This window comes from Alexandromys fortis, unplaced genomic scaffold (assembly GCF_014885135.2).
Source record: "Alexandromys fortis isolate MF-2015 unplaced genomic scaffold, M_Fortis_MF-2015_v1.1 scaffold_28, whole genome shotgun sequence".
Lineage (NCBI taxonomy): Eukaryota > Metazoa > Chordata > Mammalia > Rodentia > Cricetidae > Alexandromys > Alexandromys fortis.
This window is the reverse complement of record NW_026067901.1, coordinates 2102986-2129562: the sequence shown is the minus strand read 5'-3', so window position 1 is coordinate 2129562 and position 26577 is coordinate 2102986. Positions and strand designations below refer to the sequence as shown.

General features: G+C 39.2%; 1 protein-coding gene across 2 annotated transcripts in view; it reads left to right on the top strand.

The window, feature by feature from the left end:
• Arid2 (AT-rich interaction domain 2) overlaps positions 1–26577 on the top strand; it is a 144120-nt gene that overhangs the window by 99022 nt on the left and 18521 nt on the right. For both annotated transcript variants that reach the window (XM_050127849.1, XM_050127857.1), the window contains 3 exons: positions 777–973; positions 1323–4162; positions 12644–12792. In XM_050127849.1, coding sequence (XP_049983806.1) covers positions 777–973; positions 1323–4162; positions 12644–12792 — 3186 coding nt within the window. The remainder of the gene's footprint in view (positions 1–776; positions 974–1322; positions 4163–12643; positions 12793–26577) is intronic.

The window sequence follows — 26577 nt, the reverse complement described above, 5'->3', positions numbered from 1 at the left end:
TAAAGTCACAGTGTTGAAGCAGGGTAAGGTTTATCAAAGAAAGAAAAGAAATCAAATTTTCCTTTTTCTCCTATCTACTTTGGTATGTTGAAGACATAGGTTTTTTTTGTTTGTTTGTTTGTTTTTGGTTTTTGGTTTTTTTTTTTTTGGTTTTTTGAGACAGGGTTTCTCTGTGACTTTGGAGCCTGTCCTGGAACTAGGTCTGTAGACCAGGCTGGTCTTGAACTCACAGAGATCCGCCTGCCTCTGCCTCCCAAGTGCTGGGATTAAAGGCGTGCGCCACCATAGCCCAGCTGACATAGTTCTTCTTAAGTCTTGAATTCTATTTGTAATTAATATGCATCTGACTAACAATGAGATTTTTTGATACTTTGCTAAATTCATAAAAATATGTTTTTAAACTGGTTATATGTTTTTAAACTGGTTATATGTGGAAGTGCTTAAAACCCAACATTGTTAATAACAAAAGGTTTTTAATTAGAGAATTAATCGTCTACATATCTTTGTTTGCATTCCACTCTTGCAGAATCTTACATTGTGAAGCACGTTGGTCCATACACTAGTAGAATCTTACATTGTGAAGCACGTTGGTCCATACACTAGTAGAATCTTACATTGTGAAGCACGTTGGTCCATACACTAGTAGAATCTTACATTGTGAAGCACGTTGGTCCATACACTAGTAGAATCTTACAGTGGCAGTGCTCTAAGCATTACTGGAGGCGGTATTGTGTTCTTTTGCTGATTTTCATAATTGAGTATGTGTTATTTTACAGAACAGTTTTTCCAAATCATACAGTGAAGAGAGTGGAGGATTCCAGTAACAGTGGACAGGCACATATCCATGTAATAGGAGTGAAGCGGAGGGCTATTCCACTCCCCATCCAGATGTACTATCAGCAGCAGCCAGTTTCCACTCCTGTTGTCCGTGTTGATTCTGTTGCTGATATATCTCCAGCTCCTTCACCTGCAGGTATTAATTTTTAATATTTATTGTATTCATAGGCAGGTCTTTGCTGGCCTCAAACTTGGGATCCTCCTGAAAGTGGGATTAACAGGCAAAAGGCAGCATACTCACTCAAGTTTTTCAGTTTTTTAAGTATTACTTGTGTATGACCAGAATTTAAATGCATGTTATGTATATTAAGTGATGACTATGCCTTGTGTTTTTTACAGTGCTTCTCATGGGTGTTATGCTCAAATGTTTCCTCTTTTGGGGGCATTAATTTCTTAACACCCGCCCTTTTGTATTAAATAAGACAAAAGAAATTTGGCTTCTGCAGTCATTTCACTTGGAACTTTCCTTTTTCCTGTACATACAGGAATCCCTCATGGATCGCAAGCTGTAGGAAATCATTTTCAGAGGACTCCTGTTACCAATCAATCTTCAAATTTGACCGCAACACAAATGTCTTTTCCAGTACAAGGTGTTCATACTGTGGCACAGACTGTTTCTAGAATTCCGCCAAATCCTTCAGTTCATACCCACCAGCAACAAAATGCTCCAGTGACTGTCATTCAGAATAAAGCTCCAATCCCTTGTGAGGTCGTTAAGGCGACAGTAATTCAGAATTCTATGCCCCAGACAGCAGTTCCTGTGAGTGTTGCTCTCGGAGGAGGACCTGCACAGAGTTCTGTGGTTCAGAATCATAGTACAGGGCCACAACCGGTTACAGTTGTGAATTCTCAGACATTGCTTCACCATCCATCTGTGATGCCACAACCATCGTCATTGCATACAGTGGTACCAGGACAGATACCTTCAGGCACTCCTGTTACAGTAATTCAGCAAACTGTACCACAGAGTCATATATTTGGAAGAGTACAGAACATACCAGCATGTACGTCTACAGTTTCACAGGGTCAACAGTTAATCACCACATCACCACAGCCTATGCACACTTCATCTCAGCAGACAGCAGCTGGTAGCCAGCCACAAGACACTGTTATCATAGCACCCCCACAGTATGTAACAACTTCAGCATCCAATATCGTTTCAGCAACTTCAGTCCAGAATTTCCAGGTAGCTACAGGACAGGTGGTTACCATAGCTGGTGTTCCAAGTCCACAGCCCTCCAGGGTAGGATTCCAGAACATTGCACCCAAACCGCTTCCTTCTCAGCAAGTTTCACCAACAGTGGTACAGCAGCCTATTCAGCAACCACAGCAGCCAGCCCAGCAAAGTGTAGTGATTGTAAGCCAGCCAGCTCAACAAGGTCAAACTTATGCACCAGCCATTCACCAAATTGTTCTTGCTAATCCGGCAGCTCTCCCAGCTGGTCAGACAGTTCAGCTAACGGGGCAACCAAACATAACTCCATCTTCTTCGCCATCACCTGTCCCAACTACTAATAACCAAGTCCCTACTGCCATGTCATCATCTTCCACTCTTCAGTCACAGGGACCACCTCCTACTGTCAGTCAAATGCTGTCTGTGAAGAGGCAGCAACAGCAGCAGCATTCACCAGCACCTCCCACCCAGCAGGTACAGGTACAAGTTCAACAGCCACAACAAGTACAAATGCAAGTTCAGCCCCAGCAAACAAATGCAGGAGTTGCCCAGCCTGCATCCAATGAGTCTAGTCTGATAAAACAACTGCTGCTTCCAAAGCGGGGTCCCTCAACCCCAGGGGGTAAGCTTATCCTCCCAGCACCACAGATTCCTCCCCCTAACAATGCAAGAGCTCCTAGCCCTCAGGTGGTCTATCAGGTGGCCAATAACCAAGCAGCTGGTTTTGGAGTACAGGGGCAAACTCCAGCTCAACAGCTATTGGTTGGACAGCAAAATGTTCAGTTGGTCCAAAGTGCAATGCCACCAACAGGGGGAGTGCAAACCGTGCCCATTTCGAACTTACAAATATTGCCGGGTCCACTGATCTCAAATAGCCCAGCAACAATTTTCCAAGGGACTTCTGGCAACCAGGTAACCATTACAGTTGTGCCAAATACCAGTTTTGCAACTGCGACTGTGAGTCAGGGAAATGCAGCTCAGCTCATTGCTCCAGCAGGAATTAGCATGAGCGGAGCGCAGGCGGGAGCCGGACTTCAGGTGCAAACGCTTCCAGCTGGACAATCACCATGTACCACTGCTACCCCCCCATTCAAAGGCGATAAAATAATTTGCCAAAAGGAGGAGGAAGCAAAGGAAGCAACAGGTTTACATGTTCATGAACGGAAAATTGAAGTCATGGAGAATCCATCTTGCCGACGAGGAACTACAAACACCAGCAATGGGGATACAAGTGAAAGTGAGATACAGGTGGGAAGTCTTTTAAATGGAAGAAAGTACAGTGACTCAAGTCTACCTCCTTCAAACTCAGGGAAAATTCAAGGTGAGACTAATCAGTGCTCACTAATTAGTAATGGGCCATCCTTGGAACTAGGTGAGAATGGAGCATCTGGAAAACAGAACTCAGAACAAATGGACATGCAGGATATAAAAAGTGATTTGAAAAAAACACTCGTTAATGGGATCTGTGATTTTGATAAAGGAGATGGTTCTCATTTAAGCAAAAACATTCCAAATCACAAAACTTCTAATCATGTAGGAAATGGTGAGATATCTCCAGTAGAACCGCAGGGGACTTCAGATGCTACTCAGCAAGATACTGCCAAAGGTGATCAACTAGAAAGAGTTTCTAACGGACCTGTGTTAACTTTGGGTGGGTCACCGTCCACAAGCAGTATGCAGGAAGCTTCAAGTGTGGCAACACAGCAATTCAGTGGTACTGATTTGCCTAATGGACCTCTAGCTTCAAGTTTGAATTCAGATGTGCCTCAGCAACGCCCAAGTGTGGTTGTCTCACCACATTCTACAACCCCTGTTATACAGGGTCATCAAATCCTAGCCGTCCCCCACTCAGGATCTAGAGTGTCCCATTCTGCCCTATCATCTGACGTTCGGTCTACAAATGGCACAGCTGAATGCAAAACTGTAAAGAGGCCAGCAGAAGATAATGATAGGGAAGCAGTCCCAGGAATTCCAAATAAAGTAGGAGTTAGAATTGTTACAATCAGTGACCCCAACAATGCTGGCAGCAGTGCAACGATGGTTGCTGTACCAGCAGGAGTGAATGCAAACACTGTAGCTAAAGCAGCAATAGAAAGTGCTGCTCAGCAGAAGCAGCAGCCACCACCCTACATACAGAGTGTGGTTCCACAGGTGAGTCCTTTTGTTTTGTTTGTCTCGCTAAAATGGTGCCTGTAAACATGAAGGGTAAATGATTATGTAAGTCTCAATTTAGAGTGTCAGGTCATAACAACTCACACTTCCCTGCTCCTTGTTTATAAACAGTTTTCAGTTCTTCACTCTAGCATTCAAGGTAAGAATTTTTTCAGTTATGTGTATGCAGTTTCATCTTCGATGGTGGATGCCCAGTGATTGGTAGAAAATTCTAAGGCACTTTTACTCATAACGCCACGTGTTAGCATTTTCACTTAAATGATGTAATGTTGATTTTTTTTAATTTTTACTATATGTGAACTTCTTAGTTTATCTTGATTTTATATATATATATATATATATATATATATCTGATTGATTGTTTTTCTCTTGGAGTCTCTAAGAACTCTAAATAAAATGATAGTGAACCAAACTAAATTACAGAAGAACTCTAATGTTATGGAATTTACCTTCATTTTGTGTGTTCTTAAGCTCAGTAATCAAGAACAGTAATGTTAACTGGTGTTAGGACTTCACCATTTTCTCATCAAATCTTCAAGAATCCTATTAACATGGGAACTGTTACACACTGCAGTAGAGGTAAAAACTCAGATGCCAAATAACTTGTCCAGGACTGAAGCCAGCTCTTAAGTCATGAGCTTTGCTCTCCTGTTCACATCATTTCTCTCTACAACTATAGAAACTTGTCTTATCTAACATTTTAATTATTTAAACTACTGTGTAGAAGACATTAGTGTTACTAAATGATCAGTTTAGGGCACAAATACTAAAATTTTAACCATATTAGTTATATGCAGATGGCTCAGGCCATTAAAATCATGCATTTTGTTACTGATCTGAAACATTTTATACTAAACTCTACTAATTTCCTATGAGAACACAATCCATTAAAAAAAAAAAAGCTATGTTCTGAGTTGAGAGTATAACTGAATGGTAGTGTGAGTGGCTTGTTTTGCCCATCTAATAACTGGGTTCAATACTTAGTACCAAAGCCTCTTATCTCCAAAGTTGATACTTCGTTGCAAGAAAAGAGATGAAGTATGCATGAGGTCTGTGAACATGATAAAAACAAAACATATGCTTCCTTTGTGTGGTGTTTAATATAGTGTCTGCTTCAGGTAGACATCCCATAATGGTTCAGGTCTACTTCAGCCCCATATGTAAGATGAAGCACTTGTATGGGCTAGATATATGGGACGGACTTTACAACCCAAGTCCAGTGTTAATGACAGTTGTTGGGCCATCTTAAGAGCCTGCTTACTCCTGAGGAACCAATCTCACTGTTACCCAGATTCTTAAATCTCCTTATTCATTCTCAAGGTTTTATTTTTAGGCCTTGGTTTAATGCCATTTTGTTCATTATTTAAATTGTTAGCTTACAAGAGTCCAAAATAGAGTATTTTAATGTTCTTTGATGATTTTATATGTTTTTGAATCATATCATATGAGAGGGGTCTCATCTCTTACCCACTGTGCGTGGACCCATCTCTTTTTATAACCCACTGAGTCTAATTAATAGTACCCGTATGCATATGAGCATAGAATCATCCAGAGTATGAGCAACCCATTCCAGATGCTACATTTCTGAGGAAAAATGACTCTTCAAGCAGCCATCAACTGCCAGTAGCTCCTCAGCACGGGACAGGGCTACAAGCCATGGTGAAATGTCGACTGGCTTGATTTTGTGTTCAGAAACTGGCTCTTGTGAGTTAATGAGTGCAGTGACCACACCAGGTTCTGAAGTCAGCATTTCATAGCATCCTCCCATCCTCCAGTTCTTACATTTGATCTATCCTGTTATCCACAGTGATCCCTGAGCCTTAGAGACCTGTAATAGGAGGCAGTAGATGCATACAGATGTTTTTAGTAGGTCTGAGCACTCAACAGTGACTTATTCCCAGCACTTTGACCAGGTATGAGTCTTTGCATTAACTTCTGCCAACTACACAGAGGTCCTTCTCTGACCATGGTTGAGAGTAGCTCAAATCTATGGTTATAAACAAATATTTAGATGGCAGCTTAACAATGTGTCTATCTAGTCAGGCCTATAATCAAGATGAAACAAGAGACTCTCACATATAATAATCAAATTTACTAAATGTCTAGTTATAGTCAACATTTCAGTGTATATTTAGCAAAGTAGTAGTAGCAGGAGGTTGCCCTGTAGGACCAGTGACCTTCATAGCTTATAGTCTTTCGACCAGATTTACAGTACAGGACCGATTCTCTCCCATGGAACAAACCTGAAATCTAATCAGGAAGTTTGATTACTCCTTAACATTCATGCCACTGTTGCATCAGCACAAAAGGCAGAGGATTTGTAAATGTGCTATTTTTTCAAATGGAGCCATCATTCCCTACTATTTCAAAGGATCTAGGGATGCCAAGAAGGAGTATAGTCCCTAGAAAGGGGTAACTACACTTTCAGAGTGTGCAGGCTGAAAGGTTGGAGCAGTGCAGTAGATAATCCTTCCAATTGCCTGTATCATACCACTTTTTCTTACTGATTGTTTCTCCTGTTAATCAGCTGTATTAATTTAATTATAGAAGGCTGAAGTGACGAAGAATACTTGAGAATAAGTGGTGTGAAAATATAAATTTTACATTTAAATGATATTTAACTAGAAATATGTAGAGAAATTTTAAAATTGTTCCTGCTTCAAGGCAGATTTCCTTATTTATAGCTGCTCATTTAAAATCTATTATATTTGCAAGTTCTGAATGCTCCTTATGGAGTACCATTTCCAGATGGCCTACCTTCTGCATTTTCCTTGAATTGATGCCTGTTAGAAGCAAAACAAACAAAACCTGCATTAACATATTTACAAGTAAAAATGACTAAAAGACTTAAAAATAAATGAGTTTTTTTCAACATCATGCAAAACATGTATTAAACATTCTGTATCTGTTAATAATCCCATGATCTGATGACTTGTGTTTTGTTTGTTTGCTTACTTGTTTTGGTTTTATTTGTTTTTATTTTTTGAGACAGGGTCTCACTATATAGCTCTGACTATCCTTGAACTCAACTATGTGTAGAAAAGGTTGACTTTGAACTGCTAGGATTACAAGTGTGTGCCACCATGCCCAGCTTTTGGTAACTTGTTAAATTCTTGTATATAACAATCATCTATTAAGTTGTGACTAACACATATTTTATGTGTATTAGGTTTTAGTTCCCTGTTCTCACAGGACTCATTTTCAATGTGATATAGTGCAGTGTTTTTTGCTTATTTCCTTTTTGTTCCCTTCCTGTATTGGTTTGGTTTCTGAGACAGATCTTATTATGTAGCTCAGTTTGGCCTCTCTCAACCTTCTTTCCTGGTTTCTGAGTTTATAGTCAATTTACAAATCTGATCCACCATGCTCAATTTATTCCTCCCTTTGAAAAGGACCTTGAGGAATTGCCTCATCCCATTAAAAGGAGAATCTTTAGCCTTCAGGAGGGCACATTTAAGTGTTATAAGAAATCATTTTAACAAAAGCCACAGGATGCCATTTCAGTGTTTTTAATCTATTGCTGAGATTTGTATTGTAATTGCATATTGCAATAACTGAAAAAGACTTTACCAAGAAATCTAAAATCTAACTTCCTTTTTTGTTGTATTTCTTCTTCTTCTTCTTCTTCTTCTTCTTCTTCTTCTTCTTCTTCTTCTTCTTCTTCTTCTTCTTCTTCTTTTTTTTTTTTTTTTTTCTTGAGACAGGGTTTCTCTGTATAGCTCTGGCTGCCCTAAAAGTTTCTCTGTAGACCAGGCTGGCCTTGAACTCACTGGGATACATCTACCTCTGCTTCTCAGGTGCTGGGATTAAAGGTGTGCGCCACCACTGCCCACCGTCTTTCTACCTGTTCTTACAAGGGCGATATATATATATTCTTAATAAGAGTAAAAAGTTTAGTAGAAGCTAAAGCCCCTATTCAAAGTGCTTTTGACTAAAAATGTTTTACAGATTTTCCTGTTATTTCCTCTTTAATTTTGAAATATTTGAAGACCTTAATGAGATATCCTAAGGATAGGAACCAAATCTAAACACAAAATACGTTTCCTTTTTATGTATCTTGTATATAAACATTTATCTTATACACATATTTATACAATATGTTTTGTGACTGTGCATAGTACAGAAGGGTCATAGAAGGGAATTTTGTACTTGTCATTCCAGTGCTTAGAAAGTTTCAAATTTTTAGAACTTACTTTTCAGATTGTCACATTCAGTATGGCTAACCTGTAGTTAAAGAAAACAGAATTAGTACAGCCTCAAGAAAGTTAGCTGGTATAGAGTCCTCGTCCTCATTTTCCCAGTGATGGCTATTTCTCTCCATTCTGCTGTGGAAGAGCTACACACCCAGACTAAGTGCAGGCACATACTCACAGTCTGTGTACAGCTCTAATTCTCAGAAGCCTTTGAAGTGCCTGCTACAGCTTTGTTGCCATCCAGTTCCTGGCCGCCAGACTCCCCTCCATTATAAGTCAGGTTAGATGTTACTCAAAGGTTTTTACTACTAATATTAAAAAGAGATCCAAGAATGCTATATCAAAGTATTATCAGTGGTATGTAGCCATAATTTGTTCTTGAACAGACAATAAAAGGAAACAAGGTCATAGTTTAACAAAATGAATGGTATTATTTCCAGAAGTTAAATCTGCCATATTTGTGAACATTTTTGTTAATTTTATATTACAAAACAAAGCAATTTTTTACATCCCTTGCATTATATTAATTTTGCCATTTGCTTGTTCAATTAAGCCTTTTTCACATTGTTTTTAAAAAGCACAATTTGGAAAAAGCCTAGTTGGTCTCAGTAACAAATGATAACACAATATGCCTCTGGCTCAGATATCTTGAAATCCTTCTTGTAGCTTTCTTTGTCTTTGTCTGAGTTCTGGCTGTGGCTAGCCTTCTGCAGTCACTAGAAACCACACGAAGGGATAGGAGGTCAGCTTTGCATTCTTGTACAAAAGGCCTTTAGTTATTATTTATCTTATGAGTGTGGGTGTTTTGCTGTATGTGTGTCTGTGTGCCATAAGCATGCCTGGTGCTGGGGAAAGCCATAAGAGAGCATTGGTTGAGCTGGAGCTGGGGTTGGAATGGTTATGAAGCCTCCATTTGGGTGCTGGGAATTGAACCCTGGTCTCCTGAAGAGCATCTCTCCAGCTCCCAAAACCTAATTCTTAATACATTAATGTACTGGAGTATTTAAAAATATATATGTATATGTTTTCTAATGACAGAACCAGCCACCTTCAGATATTAGTCACATTTTGCTGTTTTGGATTCCTCTGTTCCCTTATGCCCTCCCCTCTCCTCCAAAACAAATACAAACATTTCATTTCACTACATTTCAATTTTTATTTCTTTTAAATGGATGCATGCACTGTAATACCAAATTTTACTTAACACAAGTAATGGTTCCTTTACATTCCTTTCACCAGTTTATATGCCAGGTTTTCTTCCCTAGTTGTCTTTTAAAGTAAGTGTGTGTGTGTGTGTGTCTGTCTGTCTGTCTGTGCCTTTGTGTCTGTGTTTTTTGTTTGAGGATACTAAAATGTTCTACATATTGCATTTGACTAATACGTTTTTATTCGTTTTTAATTCACAACTTAGACTAACTTCAGTCATCCTTGCCATATCCCTTGTTAACATTTGGGAGTAGAATCTCACAAGATGTTACCTGTTACTGTTTTCTGTGACCCAATAAGACTTTCATAACCATCAAAAAAAGTCTTTTGGCATTTGTGAAAGTCAGTAAGCCTTTATACACACATTGGGCAGGATGGTCAGTAAGACTCGCAATTGAAAGGCAGTAGTGACTAAATGAGGAAAGTTCATTAACCTTGGCAGATGCTTCCTTCAAGAACATTTCAGTGTGCTGTAATTCCTCGTTCTTGAGATTTATGCTTGGCTAGAACTTGTCCTTTTATTTTTCAATTATTGAATTCATAATTTTCTGTTCAGAAAAAAACTGAGACTTCTCATGCTCCATTTGTGGTCTTTCTCCCCATAGTGGCTGATCTCTACGTGGAGTATTAACCCATTCAGAGATATCTGGAGTAGGGTCATCTTACCCTCTGAACTCAAAACATGTTTCCCTTCTGGGTTTCTTTTATTATAATGGTAATAGTGACAGTTGTCATGGAATGAAAATCTAGGTGTTCCATGTATGGTTTAAAATCAGTCAGAATGTATTAACTATACTTAAAAAAGAAAAAAAAAATCAAGGATCAATGAAGGTAACAAGATTGCCCAGGTCACATAAGCTGTTGGAAAAGGACACACTGGGGTTGAGGACTGACAAGATGGCTCAGCACACAAAACCATCTCTGAAGCACATGGTGGTAAAGAGAACTGACTCCTAACATTGTCCTCTGCCTTAGGCATGCACACAGGCACGCACGTACAGAAGAGTGAAATTCCTTAAAAAGCAGATTGAACAATTGAGTCCTGACCCGTGGAGCTGGAAGGTCCCTTTCCTTGGTGTCTGAGGCACTCCAGTTCCTCATACTTTGATTCTCTCATTCCTACATTTCAGAGATGCTAGCCAATCGCAGAAGCAACTTGAGCTGTCTTCCTAGAGTAGGCTTCCTCCTTCTGGAGCTTAGAATAAAACATTTCTGTTTGTTTCCTTGCTGTTTCTGTTTGTTTGTTTGTTTGTTTTTTTCCTTGTGGTTAAGAACAAGTTCTTGTATATCCCGTGCTAGTCTGGGACTCATAGCTGTGCATGACCTTGAACGTTGGATCACAAGCCTCTACTCCCAAGTGCTAGAAATACAGACGTGTAATCCCAGTGGTAGAATACTTGCTAGCATGGGGAAGACCCTGGATTAGCTTCCCAGCATCGCAGGGTAGCAAACTACCACACTTGGCTTCCTGTGTGAGAGATCAACTCCAAGACTGCATGCTAGGCAAGCACTCTGCCCCCTGAGCTACAGCCTCAGCTAGGCCTAGAACTCAAGTCCTATTTGCATTTCTGCCAAGTATTGAACATTTTATTTTCTTCTTTATTTGTATTTTATACTATTATAGCCTTATATGTTTTTGTTTGGGCTCAGAAAAAGAACTTGTTTTTAATCTTAGGGACCCAGTACTTTCAGTATTTGCCATTCTGTGCTGATATTACCAATAAATGAACAAATATATTCTGAATTGTACTACACTTTGGTTTTTCGAGACAGGGTTCCTCTGTGGCTTTGGAGCCTGTCCTGGAACTAGCTCTGTAAACCAGGCTGTACTACACTTTTAAACAATTCTTGAAAAGGATACGCTAGTGTTTCTATAAGAAATTTTACATGATTTTAGGTATTTTAAGAAAATGTGTGACTTAATTTTTTTAAAAGATACTTTAGTGTTTCTTAAAGACAAAAACATATGGTATAGAATATAACAAAGGTTGTATTTAGAAGACTGTATGTCTACTTTATGCCAGTGTTACCATCAAAGCTGTCTCTGCCAGGCGTGGTGGGCTGTGTCTCTGATTCAGCATCTATGAGGTGGTGCCAGAAAGACTGTGTTTTAAGCCATTCTGGTCTACATGGCAAATTCAAGGCCAGCCAGCCTGAGCACCGTAACTAAGAATTATGGTTGTAGGTCAGTGGTAGTGCACTTGCCTAGCATGGGAAAAGTCCTGGTTAGATCCCCAAAACTGCACCAGTGCAAACTGTAACTGAATAGCAAAGATTAAGTTAGTAGCCACTTTTTTGCAAATTATTTAATATTTCTGATACACTCCTTACATGGTTATATTCATCACTGTTAACTCAGATCTGAAGTTTGCTTTGATTCATATTATATCACTGATGAAATCTAAAAGACAAGAATTATTCAAAGCATTAATTTACATCTGATCTATTCTTGAAGGGCACAAGTAAATCAAATGGCTTCATTTTCATTTAAAACTATATTTAGTTGCTTCTGCTTAAGAGTCTTAATTTGAGTGATGTAGTCTGTTGTCCATGTCTGTCGGTTCCACATCCATGAATGAAATTAACTTGAATCAAAAATATCAGAAAATTTTTGATTCTTTACTGAACATGTGCTTTTTTCTTGTTATTATACCCTGAACAATACAGTGCAGCAGCTATTTGCATTTATGTATTACATTGTTTGAATTATTGTATATAATTTAGGAATGACTTAAACTATATAAAGAAAAACATGCACATTTATATACGACTGATTTGCCGTTTACATAAATGTACACGGATCTTGATGTCCATGAGGATTCTGGAGCCAAGCCCCCACAGATGTCAAGAAATAACATAATGTATAATCTTTCTTCTTTGGTTCCATATTTTAAAGAAGCATACTTCTTAATTTTTTTATAAAAATTAATATAATCAATAACTTAAAATTACAAAATGTAAATTTTATGTTCCAAATGCGTAAATGTGTTAATGAACTTATAGACTATAAAATGCTGTTTTCCAGTGTCAAGTCACAAACTGTGTTTGTCCTTTTCTACAGAACACTCCTCTGCCACCTTCAGCAGCTGTACAAGTGCAGGGCCAGCCTAACAGTTCTCAGCCTTCTCCACTCAGTGCATCCAGTCAGCATGCAGATCCTGTGAGAAAACCTGGGCAGAACTTCATGTGTCTATGGCAGTCTTGTAAAAAGTAAATGACTGTTTTATTTGTTATACAAAAGTGTTATTTGTTTTTGAGTGCTTTCATATTTACATTCCTATCTTATATAGTTTATAATTTCTTTTTCTGAAACCAGTAACTTTTAATGAAAAGTCTTTTGTGTTGCTAATTACACTTAGATGGAACAAGTGGCATGCTTCAGCTCAAAGATGTGTGTCAGTGGTCGGAAGAACTCTACTGTTCAATGCTAGTAAGAAATGTGTCTGAGCGTTAATTTAGGAAGAAAATGAGTTAATAACCTGATTTTAAGCCAGGCATAGTGGTGCAACTTGTAATTTCAGCACTCAAAAAGCAGAAATGGATGAATGTCTTGAGTTTGATGCCAAGCTGTTCTATATAGCAAGTTCCAGGTCAACCAAGGTTGCATAATAAAACCCTATCTCATTTTGGGAAAAAAAGCCATTATAGCCCGAAGTATTTAGTCATTAGTACTTGTAATCCCAGCACTTAGGGGGCGGAGGCAATATGATTACCATAGTTTTGAGGCCAGCCTGTGTTTATTTATTGTAAGATAGATCTCAAAAGAAAAACCAGCCAGGCGGTGGTGTCTTTAATCCCAGCACTTGGAAGGCAGAAGCAGGTGGATCTCTGTGAGTTCAAGGCCAGCCTGGTCTACAAGAGCTAGTTCCAGTACAGGCACCAAAGCTACAGAGAAACTCTGTCTTGAAAAACAAAAATAAAAAAAGAAAAGTAAAACCAAATTTGATTATGTGTTTTTTGGTTTTGTTTGATTTGGTTTTCGTGTTTGTTTGTTTGTTTTTTCGAGACAGTTTCTCTGTGGCTTTGGAGCCTGTCCTGGAACTTACTCTTTATATCAGACTGGCCTTAAAATCACAGAGATCCTCTTGCTTCTGCCTCCTGAGTACTGAGGTTAAAGGCGCACACATCACCACTGCTGGGCTGATAATGTGTTTTGTAAAGTAATGTAGTAACAAATATAAATTTTTTGGAAAAGCTTAGAAGTAATATGATTTAGGAAATGAATTTTGTCTTTAATTTTGAAAATCATTTTAAGTTGTACCATTTCACATTTAGTGACAAATATTAACAGCAAATAGAACTGAACTTACTGTGTGAGTGTGTCTATATGTGCTTATGTGTGTGTGTGCGTGCGCGCGCGTGCATGCGTGTGTATGTGCATGTATACACATAGTACATGCATGGTATTTATGTGTGAACCAGGAGCTCAGCATGTTGGTTACGCTGACTGGCCAGAAAGCCCTTCAGGTCCACATATGTGGACACTCTTGAGTGGTGATGTTTCAGATTTCCTTGCCTTTGTGCAGCAAGCACTTTCTCTCACTGAGCCATCTTCTAGCTCCAGGACTGAACTCCCTCTGTTCCTTTAGTGGTGCTGGGTTTGGAAGGTAGGTCTTTGCATGTGCTGAGAAAGAGCTGGAATTCAGTTAAAGCATTCTTAGACTTGAAAGAAACCTTAAGATGCTGGCTAAAATTGTTTCTTTCCATCAGAAGAGCTGAGCCAAGACACTTTGCCTTGAGTAAGTAATTTGAGAACTTTAAGCATTGGACACTTACTTTAATAGGCAAAGTAGTTTTGATTTTATAGAGAATATAGATTCCATTTTTTGTTGTTGTTGTTATTTGTTAGTTTTTGGTTTTTTGAGACAGGGTTTCCCTGTAGCTTTGGAGCCTGTCCTGGAACTAACTCTTGTAGATCAGGCTGGCCTCGAACACAGAGATCCACCTACATCTGCCTCCTGAGTGCTGGGATTAAAGGCGTGTGCAAGCGCTGCTCAGCCAAGATTCCATTTTCATAGCTTAAAATTTTTTATTAGCTCTTTTTATTTATTAGAGATAATTGTGTTTTGTTAATTTCATAAGATCATAAGCCTGGGGATTATTAATAGCATCCAAAACCAGTGCTTATCAAACTTAACCCAGGAGTGGTGCATAATATCAATTTAATGTGTCCTGACCAGTGGTTTTTTTTGTTGTTGTTGTTGTTTGTTTGTTTGTTTGTTTTCTTTTCAATGAAAAAATAAAACACATTCATCATGTTAGTAAGGGTAGGAATTGTTTTTACTTCTGTATTATGTGTACTTGATCATGACATAAGTCCCAGAGAAATTCTTCACATTGTCTGCTTGCTTCTTTAATTCAGTGAAATTCACCATATTTTTCTTTCTGTCTCTTTTTGCTGTTATTGACATGGTACTTGAGGCCTTGTACTTGTTAAACAAGGGCTCTGCCACCTGGCTATACCTTCAGAACTTGCTTTCATTATTGTTACTATTGGTATTGTTATTATTTTAGCTTATGTAGTAAGCTAATTTGACACTTTGTTCACTAGTGTCTACTTTATATCTATTTATTATGAATTTTTGTTTTCTTTTTCTGTGTTCTCTGGTAAAGAATAACTGACAAAGTAGATAGTCTATTAAAGCTGTTTGTGGACTTTTTTTAAGAATTTAAGAGTAGGATTGGGAGGGCTACTGATTTTTTTAATATTTATTTATTTACTCATTATGTATACAATATTCTGTCTGCATGTATGCTTGTAGGCCAGAAGAGGGCACCAGACCTCATTACAGATGGTTGTGAGCCACCATGTGGTTGCCAGGAATTGAACTCAGGACCTTTGGAAGAGCAAGCAATGCTCTTAACCACTGAGCCATCTCTCCAGCCCGCTACTGATTTTTTTTGAGTTGATCTTGTATCCTGCCGCATTACTGAAGCTGTTTATCAGTTGTAGGAGTTCCCTCATAGAATTTTTGGGCTCACTTATGTATACTATCATATAATCTGCAAATTGCAAAAGATTGACTTCTTCCTTTTCAGTTTGTATCCCCTTGATCTCCTTTTGTTGTCTTATTGTTCTAACTAGAACTTTGAGTACTATGTTGAATAGATATAGAGATAGTGGACAGCCTTGTCTTATTCCTGATTTTATTGGTATTGTTTTGAGTTTCTCTCCATTTAATTTGATGTTGACTGTTGGCTTGCTGTATATTGCCTTTATTATGTTTAGGTATGTTCCTTGTATCCCTGATCTCTACAAGACCTTTATCATGAAGGGATGTTGTATTTTGTCAAAGACTTCTTCAGCATGTAATGATGATCATGTGGTTTTTTCTTTCAGTTTATTTATATGGTAGATTCCTTTTAATATATTTTTCTGTGTTGAACCATCCTGCATGTCTGGGATGAAGTCAACTTGATCGTGGTGGATGATTTTTTTTTTTTTTGATGTTTAAGTCTTGGACTCAGTTTGCCAGTATTTTATTGAGTATTTTGCATCAATGTTCATGAGGGAGATTGGTCTGTAATTCTCTTTCTTGGTTGAATCTTTGTATTGTTTCAGTATCAGGGTATACTGATGAAAAGAGTTTGGCAACGTTCCTTCTGTTTCTGTTGATGAGGATATTGGTATTAGCTCTTCTTTGAGGAAGGTTCTGGTAGAATTCTCCAAAAAAATCCATTTATGTCTGAGCCTTTTTTTTTGGTAGGAAGGCTATTGATGATTGCTTTTATTTCCTTACATGTTATAGGTCTATTTAAATTGTTCATCTGATCTTGATTTAAATTTGGCATGTGGCACCTATCCAGAAAATTTGTTCATTTCTTTTAGATTTTCCATTTTTATGGAATACGGGTTTTCAAAGTATGACCTAATTATTGATCCTCTGGATTTCCTCAGTGTCTGCTGTTATTTCCCCCTTTTAATTTCTGATTTTGTTAATTTGGGTAGTCTCTCTGCTTTTTGGTTAGTTTGCATAAGGGTTTGTCTACCTTGTTGATTTTTCTCAAAGAACCAGCTTTTTGTTTCATTGATTCTTTTTTTTGTTGTTGTTTTGTTTTGTTTTGTTTTTCGAGACAGGGTTTCTCTGTGGCTTTGGAGCCTGTCCTGGCACTAGCTCTGTAGACCAGGCTGGTCTTGAACTCACAGAGATCCGCCTGCCTCTGCCTCCCGAGTGCTGGGATTAAAGGCGTGCGCCACCATCGCCCAGCTCATTGATTCTTTGTATTATTTTCTGTTTCTATTTTATTGATTTCTGCCCTCAGTTTGATTATTTCCTGTTATCTGCTTTACCTGGTGAGTCTTCTCTTTTTGTTCTAGAGCTTTCAGTGTGATCTTAAGTCACTAGCATGAGATTTCTCCACTTTCTTTATGTGAGCACTTAGTGCTATGAACTTGCCTCTTAGCACTGCTTTCATAGTGTCCCATAGATTTGGGTATGTTGTGCATTAATTTTCATTGAATCTAGGAAGTCTTTAATTTCTTTATTTCTTCTTTGACCCAGGGGTGATTCAGTTGAGCACTCTGTTCAATTTCCTTGAGTTTGTAGGTTTTCTAAAATTAGTGTTGGTGTTGAATTCTAATGTTAAGTCATGGTGATACAATAAGATACAGGGGGGGTTATTCCTTTTTTTTTTTTTTGTATGTGTTGAGGTTTGCTTTGTTACCAAATATGTGGTCAATTTTAGAGAAAGTTCTTTGAGGTGCTGAGAAGCAATATTCTTTTGTGTTTGGGTGCAAGGTTCTATAAATGTCTGTTAAGTCGATTTGAGTCATGACATCTGTTCTCTTATTTCTCTCTCTGGTTGATCTGTCCATTGCATCTATTAGTGTTGAGGTTTGATGTGCAAGTTAAACTTTGTGTTTCTTTTACATATAGGGGTGCTCTTGAATTTGGGTTATAGATGTTTAGAATTGAGACTTCATCTTGATGGCTTTTTCCTGTGTTGAGTATGAAGTGTCATTCTCCAGGAGACTGTGAGGAGCTTAGGGTACCAAGAGCACAGGATAAGAGAAGAACTTTTGTTTTTCAAATTCACGTTCTGTTCTAAATGAAAAAATTATCTGTTACAGCCGTTGTCCACTAAGTTGTTAGTTCAGAACTTTTAAACAATATTTTATCAAGAATATGAGTACTTTCCCCCACTGTATTTAGAATTAAGCTTATTTCATTCACTGATTCACTGATATTGCATCTTATTTCCAGGTGAAATATCACTTTCTGTGTGCTCTCCTCCCCTTATAGAAATAGAAGTGACTTTGAGTCTGCATTTGATCTGTATGTCAGCAGTACTCTTCACTGTTGTCCCTCTAACCCAGTTTGGTCTGCCCCTCTCAGCAGCATGTATAAGTCACCATTATAGCACCATGTATCAGCAACAAGATGAAAGAGTATTCATGCTTATGTTCTCTTCATTTGCTTGATATATAGTTTACATCCTTCCATTTACGATCTCTGTATAGGATAGTGGTACCATTCCTTTCTGGGTTATTGCTTGTTTAGTTCTTTGAGAATTCTGCATACTATGTTTTTATCAAGTCCACTCTTCTTTTCCAGCTCATACAACCTTTGTCTCCTCTTTTTTCTCTCCAAACATCAAATCCAACTTATGTTGCCCATATATTTGTTCTTCAACATGTGGCATTCCAACGGAGTGTGGTCAGCTTACCAGAGAGAACGTTCTTTTTTAATTTCTCAAATATATATGAGTGTTTTATTACCTGCATGTATGACATGTCTACCATATGCATGCTAGTGCCTAGAGTGACCAGAAGAGGGCACTGGAACTGGAGTTAAAGACAGCTATGAGCCCATGTGGGTACAAGGAATCAAACTCTAGTCTTCTAAAAGCAGGAAAGGCTTTAGCCACTGAACCATCTCTGCAGCCTCCTGGAAGCAACTTTTTTTTTTTTTTAAGATATATTTATTTATTATGTATACAACATTCTGCCTGCCTGTATGCCCATACGCCAGAAGATGGCACCAGATCTCATTACAGATGGTTGTGAGCCACCATATGGTTGCTGGGAATTGAACTCGGGACCTCTGGAAGAGCAGCTGGTGCTCTTAACCACTGAGCCATCTCTCCAGCTCCCTGGAAGCAGCGTTTTTAAAGAAAGCTGGCTCTTCATCTCCCAACAGGTATTGAGTGCCAGCAGTCATGAGTACCTCCTCTTTCCATGCTGAGATTTGGTCTTGCTTGAGACTTACATGGGCTTCTGTATGCTGTCACAGTTACTGTTAGTGCATATGTCCTGCTGCCCTGTTATGTCTGGAGGACAGTTTTCTTGTGATCACCTTTGATGCTTAAGACTTTTTTGCCCCTTCTTTTGCAATGGTTCATGAGCCTTGGGAGAAAGGGATGTGATGTCCCAGTTAGACCTGATCATTCCACAGCCTCTTGTCCTCTGTACCTTGACCAGTTGTGAGTCTCCATGTTAATCTCCATCTACTGCAAATAGAAACTTCTCTGATGAGGGTTGAGAGATGCCCTGATCTGTGGGCACAGTGAGAAGATATTTAGGAATCAGTTATTACTATGTCCAATAGTAATAGTTCCCCCTCTAGAGCCTATGTCTAGCCACAGGTTCTTAGCTAACAATGGTACCAGTATAGGTTTCATCTTGTGGAGCAAAACTTTAGTTCAAGCAGAAAGTGGATGGTTAGTACTATGATATCTATGCCACACTTGCATCATGGGCATATTTAGTTATTCCAGACATTATTAGAGCCCATGGGGATGGGGTATTTGTTTCTTAAATGTTAGGTAGAATCTACTTGTGAAACCAGCTTGTCCTGATTCTTTTTGCTTTGCAGGTTATTGGTTCAATTTCTCTAGTAATTATAGGCCTATTCAGGCCACCTGTTTCTTCTATTGTGAGTTGTGGAAGATTATTTCAAAGATAGCTATTTGTGAGCCTAGAAATATAATACCCTATGTTGTACTCTTTAACTTAATACGTTTATTTGTGTGTATGCACACTTACACACATTACTTGAAATGAGTGTGAAGGTGAGAAGTCTCCTTAACAAAAGTCAATTTTCTCTATCATGTGGGTTTGGGACATTGAATTCGGGTTATCAGGCTTGGCAACAAGAGCCTTCCCCCTCTGAGGCATCTCATTGGCCCTTCTTTGTTATTCATTTCTAATATTAGTGATTTATAGCTCCTTTTTTCCCTTCCTGCTGGCTAGAGTTTTATGAACTTTATTGAGCTTTTTAATACGTACCAACTACAGATGCAAAACAAACCTTTTGTCATTCTCTTCCTATTTACTTCCTTTATTCAATTTCATTTATTTCTGCTATGATTTTTTTTAATTTGTTCTATTTGCTTTTTCTAGTTTCTTAGACTAGATGCTTAACTTACTGGTTTTATATCTTATTTTAGATCTTATTGATAGAAGTATTCATTTTCATTTGGTCTTCCTAAGTTTTACTTTTACTGTATTTCTCAAATTTTGAAGTTATGTTTTCATTTAGTTCAGAATATTGAAGAGTGTTTTTCATTCTGCAGATGTTTTGTTTTTCGCAGCTATTCTGCTGTTTACAGATTATCTTAACTTCTTTCCCTGTTGCTGTGATAAAATATGCTGACAGAAGCAACTGCAGGGAGAGGCTTGTTCTGGCACCGACCATTCCAGCAGGGAGATCAGAGCAGCTAAGCTGTAAGCAGTTACTAACACCGTAACCACAGCTATAGCCCAGGACTCAAACCTGGGGAATTATACTCACAACAGTGGGCAGATCATCCCACCTCAGTTAATAGTGATCAAGCTAATCCCCACAGGCGTGCTTGGGAGTCCATCTCTCAGGTGACTTTAGATTCTGTGATGTTAATATACACATACAGGTTAGTGCCAGTCATCTGACAGTATATGCTGTGTGTTTCTATTTTTTTATTTGTGGGAGTGTATTATGGTACTAAATGTGTTCTAACGTGGTTGTCTCATGGGAGATTGATAGGAATATCATTAGATGGACTATTCTGTACATGTTAATTAGGTTGAAATGATTGATGCTGCTGGCTGGTTCTGTTTTTTTTTTACTGCTCTTATACCTGCTCAATGTTTTGTTTATGAGTGGGGTGTTAAAGTGCCCAGCTTTGGCACTGAATATGTCTGCTTCTCTATATAGTCTCCATCCATTTTTGTTTGATAAATTTTGATTCATTTTATGGAAAACTCGGTGTGTGCACCACTTTTTTATGTTTGTTTGTTTCATTTGACAGGTTTTAAGTTTTTGTTAAAAGTCAGCTAATAAGAACCAAAGGAACAGACTTTTAGCATGCGGTCTTACTCTATCTGACTAGGAGTTAGGCAGTGTTTAATTTTTGTTAGTCTGTAGACATTTTTTATACATTTTTGATCTTTTGCAAACTAGTAATGAAGCCACTCGCTGCCAGAGCTCGAGTATTTCCCTCCGAGAGAAGCATAATCTGTAATGTGGTTACATTGAGAATTCAATCACTAGACCTCACACCGGGAATGCCAAGTTTCCTGGACTTATTCCAATTAAAGTTTCAATTTAAAGCTGTTTTGCTTATGAAGCAGGAACTCTTGACTTTCTGATGGAAAACAGTATTTTCTGAGCACCTAGAAATGGCTGAGTTGAGGCTGAACTATGTCATTGCCATTCCAGCAGATACCAACTTCATCACTAGCTTGACTTGAACTCAGCGGTTCTGAGCTACACTGGCTTGGTGTCATGAAGTCTTGCTGTTTCTAAGCCTATGCAAGAATCTGTGTACTAGTGAGACTCACTGGAAGTCTGGATGATATTTGACTGATATTTAGAGCCAATGAGTCTTCCTAAGGGCAAGACTGATTTCATGTAGCGCTGCTATGGGCAGCATTATTTTGGAAAGTGAATGCTCCCCAAGGCTTCCCCACCGCTGTGCTAAGAAAATAGAGACCAGGAGTGTTATTACCTGTGGTAGTAATGTGCATCAGCTGGTTTAGTGGGTGGTGGTTGGTTTGGAACAAGGCTCCATTCTTTCAACATTGAGTTCCAAAGAGCCCAATTATTCGCTGGACATTGATGGCGCACACCTTTAATCCCAGCAGTCAGGCGGATCTCTGTGAGTTTGAGGTCAGCTTGGTCTACAACAGCTAGTTCCAGGACAGGTTCCAAAGCTACAGAGAAACCTGTCTAAAGAAAAACAAACAAACAAAAGAGCCCAATTACTGTGTTACCAAATATCAAAAGGTTCATATAACATTAAATTAATTGGGGTTAAAATGGTTCTAATGTTAAATATTTAAAATGTCATAAATATAATTTCCTAGGTTGGGAATCTAGCCTGTAGTTTATTAATATTTATTCCTTGGGAAATTATGCATGGAATACAGAAAAATTATCAGCCATTACTAATCTCTTAAGCCTAGTTTGTTTTCAGAATTTTTACAAACATGAAAAAAACTACAGTATCATAGACACTGATAATAAAAGTATGCCTTGGTTTATACCTAGTAATGTATTTCTGCATATTAAGTTATGTTAGGGGAGAAAATCAGTCTTTAGTGTTCAACTTATATACCTAGTTTGAAATCCCAGCTCTGTGGTTCTGGAAAATGATGTTCAGAAGCCCACTTTTTAGCATAAAGTGGGGTGCGAATTGGGGATGTGAATGTGCCTGGTGCCTGTGTGTACTGAGCAACATTCAGATAGAAGCACTCTGTGCTGTGAGCTACTTTCCAAGAACAGTGTTGTGCACAGTGCCTGCTCTTTCTGGGAAACCAAGTGAGTACTCATGCTGGAATTTTATTCAGATTCATTTAGATCCTTCGTTTATTCCACTCAGAATATGCATACAGCTCCCTGTACCTAAGATTCATAGAACATTGCAGAAAGAGGGGTGGGAAAATAGTAAAAGCCAGAGGATCCAGGAGTTTGTAGTGAGATTGTGTCTCTTTGTAATGTTAGGAGCTACATCTTATAAAGTCTCAACATGATGCCTAAACATGACCAGTAGACGTGTCAGGTGAAAGGGACAAAACCCCATAAGCCCCAACCCTACCCAGAACTAACTATAGGCAACTAAAGAATGCTGAGAGGAAGAGAAACAGTTTTCCTCAGGGACGAGCACACCAGTTGGTTTTCTAATATGAAATGGTCAACTCTGAAAACATACATATAAGAAAAAGTGTCTGGACGGAACTGGTTATGTTTAGGAATGTATATGTATATCTGTCATGGATAGTTTCTTGATTTGACTTTCTTAGTGATGGACTGTCACCTGGAAGTGTAAGCTGAAATAAACCCTTTCCTCACCAAGTTGTCTTGGTCATGCTATTTTATCACTCAGTAGAAACCCTAACTAAAACAAGGTGGTACCATTATAGTGGGCATAGTTGTGGCAGACTTGACCGTGTTACAGGGGTTGGGGGGCCGTGGAAGGACTTTGGGACTTTGAGTTAGAAAAGTCCCTGAGTGTTGAGAGCTCAGTGGGCTGTTCTGTGGGAGCCTGGAAGAGAAGACTGTTGAGAGCAGTGCAGAGGACAGAGGCCTGGCTTGGGAGGTTTCAGGGGGAAGCAAAGACTCTACCAGGCCTTTTGTGTGAAGGGTCTATGGTGTCTGGTCAGCTAGGGCTGAAGACTCAGCTGTGACTGAGAAGAGACCAGCATCACTGAGCTGAAGTGTCCTGGGAAGTGTTTCCTCAGGATCAGCACACGGAAGCTGTGTTCCAGAGATGTCCAAGGCTGCACCGTTGGCAGCTGAGCTTGGTACAGTGTAAGAGTGACCCAGATGGTACTGGGTTTGAAGGCATGAAGTAGTCATGGAGAGCAGCTGAGGCTTGGCACTTAAGAAGCCAGGAGACTCAGCCATTGGTGAAGGTGCAGCCTCAGTGGAAGTTGAAGGCCCAGGACTAAAGGGGTCATGCAGAGAAGTTGAGGCTTGGTACTATGAGGAGAGCCTATGAGAAGCTTTTGGTAAAAGTTCAGCCCAGTTGCAGCAGAAGACCCCAGCATTTGAGAGACTCCAGTACCTTGGGATGACCACCAGCAGTGGAGTGGACTTTGCCCTAGCTTAGACGACAGACTGTGTGTCGCAGAGGGCAGAGCTAGAGAAGTGACCACAGTAGTCCAGAAGATTGTGAGTGGATGCCAGAACCTGGATGGGCATTTCATTCTTTACATGTTGGAGTTTGATTTCGCTTTGATCTGATTGTTACTGTGTCTAGGGTCTTCCCTCTTGAAATACAGAAGTATTTAACTTTTTTTTCCCCCAGAATCCCAGAGTTGAGAGATTTTGAACTTTTAAAAGAGATATTGGACTTTGAAAGATACTGAATGTGTTAACGGGTCTGAGTTTTTAATGTTAAGGAATTTATAAAGACTGGGACTTTTAAAGTTATTCTGTTTTTAATGTGAGATCTTAGGGGTGGATATGAAAGGAAAGGTGGCTTAACAGTGATGTGTGTGTCAGGTTGACAAGGGGTCAGTTGTGCTGGCTAGTTTATGTCAACTGAACACAAACTAAAGTCATCTGAGAAGAGGGAACCTCATGTAAGAAAATATCTCCCTAAGATCGGTCTATGGCAAGCCTGTAGAGCATTTTCTTAATTAGTGGCCATTCTGGTCTACAAGAACTAGTTCCAGGACAGCTAGGACTGTTACACAGAGAAACCCTGTCTCAAAAACAAACAAGCAAACAAACAAAAACCAAATAAACATATCTTAATGTCTCTAAATCTTTGTTTGCTTGCTTGTTTGTTGAGACTGGGTTTTACCACATACCCTTGACTGGCCTAGAACTTACTATATATACCACTTGCAGAGATCTGTTTTGATTTTTGTAGTTTAAAGAAAATTAATTATGTATTAGCGAGTCTATGCATGTTAGTGCAAGTGTCTGCCAAGGACAGAAGCATCTGATTCTCCTAGAGCTGGAGCTAGGCAACTGTAAGCCATCTGCTATGGATACTGAGAACTGAACTTGTCTGTAATAGCAGTGTGTCCTCCTAACCAACGAGCCATCTCTCCAGCTTCGGAATAAGGAATTTTAACAGTGAAATTAGACTTGTTCCTCTCCCTCCCATCTTAAACTCTTACAACTGGATATAATACAATGTGCCTAACCCTCTACCAAGATAATTGATACTCCTGGTTTTTAGCAGCCAGTTACGCGGTCTCATTTGATTATAAAATAATGCACATTGGGCATGATGGCCCTAGCATCTGTACTCTTCTTAAACATTCTGATAAGTAGAAAGGGAAAGATAGAAGAGTTGAAGAAAATATAGAACTCAGTGAGCAAATCATAGGGCCAGCCTGGGGACAGTAGCCGAGCTCCGAGAGGCTATGGAGGGAGAGAGGAAGCACTAAGCTCTGTCAGGAATGTGTCTCCTTTGGAGAGGAAGATAAAACTGGATCATTCATTGTTCACAAGTTCACACTGCTCAGTTAGTCAGCATTGACTGTGGGCCAGTTCTGATGAGTGCTGACTGGTGAATCACTCGGGAATGGATGCAGTAGCTTAGTGGCACTTCATGGAATCCTGAGACTATATCAGAATTAAGAGTTAGTAAGACAGGCTGGGGTGGTGGCATGTGGGATCGTTCAAGGTCAGCCCGAGCTCCGCGGTGTGCGGTGAGACACCGTCTCAAACAGAAAGGAGTTAGCAAAATAGGAGGTGAAAGTATAGGAGGTTTCTGTTGCTACTCATATCACCAGACACAATGACTAGTGATTATCGCTCCCATCTGTTTATCTATTGTAAATAGATAGAGCCATCTATCATCAGGTGCTTTTAAAAATAATATCAAGACTAGATTTCCAGTAAGTGAAATGTTTAAGAATGTCACCATGTAAGCCTGTCAAAAGGAGCACATTGACATGTGTGTCGATGCTATAGTTTTCAGCAGAAGACAGTGCAGTTTGCTAAAGAAAACACTGTTACAATTTGACTAAAGATGCATATTATGGTGGGAATGGCGAGCATCTAATCAGCAGAGTACAGAGAAGACCAGAGGAAATACACTGTGGTGTCAATGTTCCTGGGAACTGCATCTCAGGAAACTTTGTTTTTCTTTACTGTTCTCTAATCTCCGGGTTCATTACATGAGTGTGCTTTTATGATTTGAGAAGTGAGCTTGGTGACTGCTAGAAAGGAAGGCGTGAGGAAAGTTCTTTTAGATACTGTAACAAGCAGTAACTAGTCATTGATTATTCCCTTCCCCGAAAAATGCATAATCTGTATTGTCCATATACGTTTGCTTCATTCTTTAGATTAGCTCTCCATTGTGGAGCGTGGAGGGTGTGTTGAGACAGCAACTTGCTAGGTAGCCTAGTTTTGCCTTGGCCCGCAGCCTTCCAAGTGTTGGGATTACAGGTAGGTGCCACCAGGCCCAGCTCTTCCCCCTGTATTACATTTGAACTTTTAACTTCAGATCATTTATCATATTAGTGTGGACCCTTCATTGTCTTCACAACTGTACAATCATTGAAACTGGCTGCATTAGAACTAGATACCTTAGAACTTCATCCTGAACTACCTACCACAGCCAGTGCACGACTCAGGGGTGGGGAAGGAACTGGAGAGGAGTGCCAAGTACAGCCTTTAATGGGTAGGGTGACAAACCTTTGCTATCTTAAAGTCATTTACACACAATTGTGTATATATCTCAGCAGTTAAAATTGCTGCAAGGGTCTACGGCCATACCACCCTGAATGCGCCTGATCTCGGAAGCTACCTAGGGTCAGGCCTGGTTAGTACTTGGATGGGAGACTGCCTGGTAATACCGGGTATTGTAGGCTTAAAAACAATGATGCAAGGAAACACTATTTGGCTAGATGTGGTGTGTGGTCCAGCATTCAAAAGGTAGAGGCAGGAGGATGGCCATTTGGAGCAGCAAGGGCTACATTGTGAGACCTGTTCTCAAAGCAAAATTTTCAAAATTAGCCATCTTTTTTCACATGATTAGCAACTTGCCAACTTCATGTATCACAGAGATGTTTTATGTTATGTTCTGCAAAGTGGTTAAGACTTCAGTCCT